Here is a 3,678-nt window from a genome sequence, read left to right as displayed (position 1 = left end):
AGAGCGGTGGTCACACCACTGGGCCCACATGGGACAGGTCTGGGGACAGCACTTCCCAGAGCACACGGACCAGCGCCTGTCAGTCATCTGGGCTGGGGTGGATTATGGCGTGAAGTCTGTTGGGGGTGACGATCTTTCTGTCCCCTTCTCTCTCTCTTTCATGGAAGAAGTAAATACACTTAGAAAAAAAAAAAAAGAACTACCTAATACTTGTAAGTTTATAAAAGACACGGACTCTCTCCCCTACGGCTAGCACCTCGGTTCCGAGGGCCGTCCATCCTCGCTCCGGAGTCCTCACTCATCACAATAACCGGGGCGCCTCTTTGCTGGAAATAAAACAGTCACATCTGGACTCCAGTGTTCACTGAAATTATTTATCAAAATAAATTTATTAAAAGTATTCAAAGACCACTTCGAAGTCTAGCTGCCTTCAGGACAGTTTTTGGCACTCGTAGCGGGCACTGTTTCCTACAACGGCACTCACTCCACTTCACTCAGCACTTAACGTCCACCAGACCCTGTCAGTTTCGGTGTCCCGTGTGACAGCAGAGCTGGTGCTCTGTAGTCACAAGGACAACACCTTCACACACAGTAAACATTGTGTTACTTAATACAAAAAAAAGGAAATGAAAACCACCGTGTGGGAACAGGGACTGATTTGGGGGAAGGTGGACTGAACTGGGGGAGGATCCAGCCAGCTGGCCAAGGCCACCGAGTCCCAGACCCGTCCATCTGAAATGCTTTAGGACCTCGGGTGTGACAGCACATCTTTTTCACACGTTCCTGCTCTTCCGGAGTGAGACACGCCCCACTCAGACCTTCCCTGTCCACACTGAGTCAGAAGAAATTCTGATGCACGCTGTCTCCATGGTTACCACTTCCTCATTTACTACCCAACTTGGAGTCAACAGTTCTCAACGGGTTTCCTCGGGTTTCCTCAACTCCCCGGCTGAATTCAAGGGCGGACTCCCAGGTCAAGGCCTTTCCCCGAAGGGAAGAGAATGAAGTGTCCTTTGTGGGTTCCCTCCCTCGCTTCATGTAGCGTGGGGCTCCGTGCTGATCTGGGGCTTTTTACACAAGTCCTGGTAGAACTCGGACTCCAGGAAGCGGGGGTAGGAGTTGTTCTCCATCAGGCTGTACACCCTCCTCTGCGCAGTCGTGAAGCAGCCGCTGGTCGCCTCCTGAATGTTTTGGGCGATCAGAGTTTTGGTTTGGAAGTCTATGTTTATCTGAAATAAAATTAAAAAGGTAGCTTGTTCAGTATCTGGAGTTAGAGACTGAAATGTAATATTGGAAAAAAAAAAAGAAACAAAAACCATAAGATGTGATTGCCACGTCACTGAGAGAAAAGCTAGGAAGGGGGCCGAGCCTTCCACACTGCCCCACCCCGCTGTCACCTGCCATCTCTTGCAATGCCTTTGTTTCACTATGGTGCTGAAGAGGTCCAAATTAAACACAAATGAAGAACTTTTCCTTACCTCTTTCGGAGCTTCCTTTTCTATGAAGTCAGTGTATATCTTCCTCGCTTTTGAGGACAGCTTTTGAGGTGATTTGGTTTTTTTGAAGTCTTCGCAGGCCAGCCAGAATTCAATGTTTTCCTCACAGAATTCAGATTTTAAGAAAGCCCGGAATGCAGCCAGGCCGTCTGCGGGGAGAAGAGAGCACACAGAACGTGAGGACGGAGAGTGAGCAGCCCCTGAGTCCCCGCGGTGCTGCGAGGCCCTAGATCATAGCCGTCTTCTTGATTTCGTCCTCCTCTGCAATGCTCGGAACATAGATAGCTCTTTGCAGACTGACATGCCAGAAGGCAACTGTTTAAACTGGCGCTCTGCTACAAAACACAAATACTTCGCTCTGCCGTCAATGCAAAATAAATATTTATAGGGGACTCATACATTCTCTGGGCAGCAAACCTCTTGTCAGCCATGGAAAAGCTGACTCAGCCCTAACCAGCAAGGGCCCTGTAACTTGGAGTGAATGGGAAGGAAGGACAAGGACAGAGCAGGTCCTCGTGCTGCTGTAGTGACGTCCCTGTCGTTCCTGTCTTGCCTCTCGAGCAAGCTGCTCTTCTGCTCTGTGGGCACGACCTTTCCCAACCCCCCTGACACCAGCAATGGGTCTAGTTCTAGGTGAACTTACATTTGCTGGCTAGCAGCTCATCAAATGCTTCCGACCACAGCTGGGCCTCCTCCGGAGAAGGCCTGCAAGAGAAGTTCAGCACATCAGCCTGGGCACACCAGAGTTGGCCTCTTCAGTTCAGGAGCTAGCTATGAATATTTGCAAGTAAAGGATTCTCAAACTTACTTAATAAAAGTTTGTTGTTTGCTTTTCTTGCCAGTTTTGGGCTTCCCAGGGGTGGAGGAATTTTGCAAGAGGTAGCTCAAACGGTTCTTCCAATCTTTTAAACTAAAAAAAAAAAAAAATAAAACATAGGTTATGCACTCAGTGGCATTGACTGAATGTACTACTGCAGTTGAACACATTTGTATCAGTTACCCAAGTAGCTACAGAAAAACCAAATAAGACCAAGCAAGAACTTCTCAAGTGACAGCCTTATGGACTCAGCCCCTAATGCAGTAACTAACACAGTTTCATCCGCAGGACTCCTTAAAATCGCTAGGATATTTTAATGAATTTAAATGTGTATAGTTCAAGGCAGATGCTATTCCTGGCCCACAAAAGGCAGCAGCTTCCCTGCAAGGTTAACTGCAATTCCAAGACAGCTCTAAGAGTTCCCACTTGAAAGCCACAAGGTAGATCTGCCTTGAGCCAGTTCCCTTCCATCCTTAGAACACTTCTTTTAAGTGGACGCTGCAGATCTGTGATTTATCACAGTCATGACCGGGTGAAGCTGTTCGATAATAAAAACCCCAAAACGAATTTAAAACGGGCTCTTCAGAATCCGCGAAAACATCTCCACCTAGCAGCGTTGCAAGCGAGCAGAGCTCGCAAGGCCATAGGACAGCCGGGGCCTGTTTCAGCCGCAGGATTCTGGTGTCATTAAATGCGGGAGGACAAAAGGCGATCTCTTAGCGCAGCTGCCACCTGGCTCGTATTCTGAATTTTCCTCGGTTCCTAAACTACCCCAACGTCCTTCGCTCATAGAAAACAAGCACACGCCACACAGAGGTAACCTTACGAGGCAAATGAACCTTTCCACATGTCTTTTTCTGCAAAGGAGGCTACGTATTGATAGTTTCCTAACGTCAAAGCCAAGCCCGAAAGGACCGCGCTTGCAGCTAAACCAGGTAGTCCTTCAGGGCTGGCGGGGTGGCCGCGGGAGAGGAGAGAATGAACAAGTGGTACTCACAGGGTCCGTTTCATCTTCTCTCGCTTCTCCTCGCTCTTGGCACCGCTGCCTGCGCTCTTGTCCATAGGTCTGCAGTCGTGCTGGACAGCCAAGAACATGGTACTTTGCATCCTCGCCCTTCCGCAGGGATCGCGGTTTGGGAAGGACGCTTGCCCGCAGCACTTATAAGAAATCGCAGGAAGGGGGCGTGGCCGCAGGGCGCCGGATCCGCCTCCGGAGAGCGCGGATTGGCGGCTGTAATGGCACGGGGCGGGTCCAGTGCCGGCCTGCGGCAATCTGGCAGCTGCGCAGAGGTCGCCTAGCCAGGGCGCGGCGGGCGTCTGCGCTCCGGGTCCCTGCGCAACCGGCCGAGAGCTGCGCTCCGGGTC

At 50.4% G+C, this 3,678-nt stretch overlaps 1 protein-coding gene across 1 annotated transcript; it reads right to left on the bottom strand.

The window, feature by feature from the left end:
• Positions 1-360: 360 nt before the first annotated feature.
• Positions 361-3,438, bottom strand: RGS2 (regulator of G protein signaling 2). The gene is made up of 5 exons (XM_006147031.3): positions 3,311-3,438; positions 2,305-2,406; positions 2,140-2,201; positions 1,479-1,645; positions 361-1,229 (listed from the first exon to the last, which is right to left on the bottom strand). Exons 1-5 carry the CDS (start codon positions 3,418-3,420, stop codon positions 1,035-1,037), a joined length of 636 nt encoding a protein of 211 aa, XP_006147093.1. The 5' UTR covers positions 3,421-3,438; the 3' UTR covers positions 361-1,034.
• Between the last annotated feature and the right edge of the window lie 240 nt (positions 3,439-3,678).

Source organism: Tupaia chinensis, unplaced genomic scaffold, assembly GCF_000334495.1.
Source record: "Tupaia chinensis unplaced genomic scaffold, TupChi_1.0 Scaffold000198_1, whole genome shotgun sequence".
Classification (NCBI taxonomy): domain Eukaryota; kingdom Metazoa; phylum Chordata; class Mammalia; order Scandentia; family Tupaiidae; genus Tupaia; species Tupaia belangeri.
Note: the sequence above shows the minus strand (reverse complement) of the source record. Positions and strands in the feature narration are given on the sequence as shown.

Bases quoted from the DNA above. Each gene is read 5' to 3' on its own strand.
- RGS2 (XM_006147031.3), bottom strand. From the start codon at position 3,420: ATGCAAAGTACCATGTTCTTGGCTGTCCAGCACGACTGCAGACCTATG. The intron at 1,646-2,139 runs GTAAGTTCACCT...TTCTCCCCGCAG, and splicing joins TGAGCTGCTAGCCAGCAAAT to ACGGCCTGGCTGCATTCCGG. The intron at 1,230-1,478 runs GTAAGGAAAAGT...ATTTTATTTCAG, and splicing joins AAAAGGAAGCTCCGAAAGAG to ATAAACATAGACTTCCAAAC.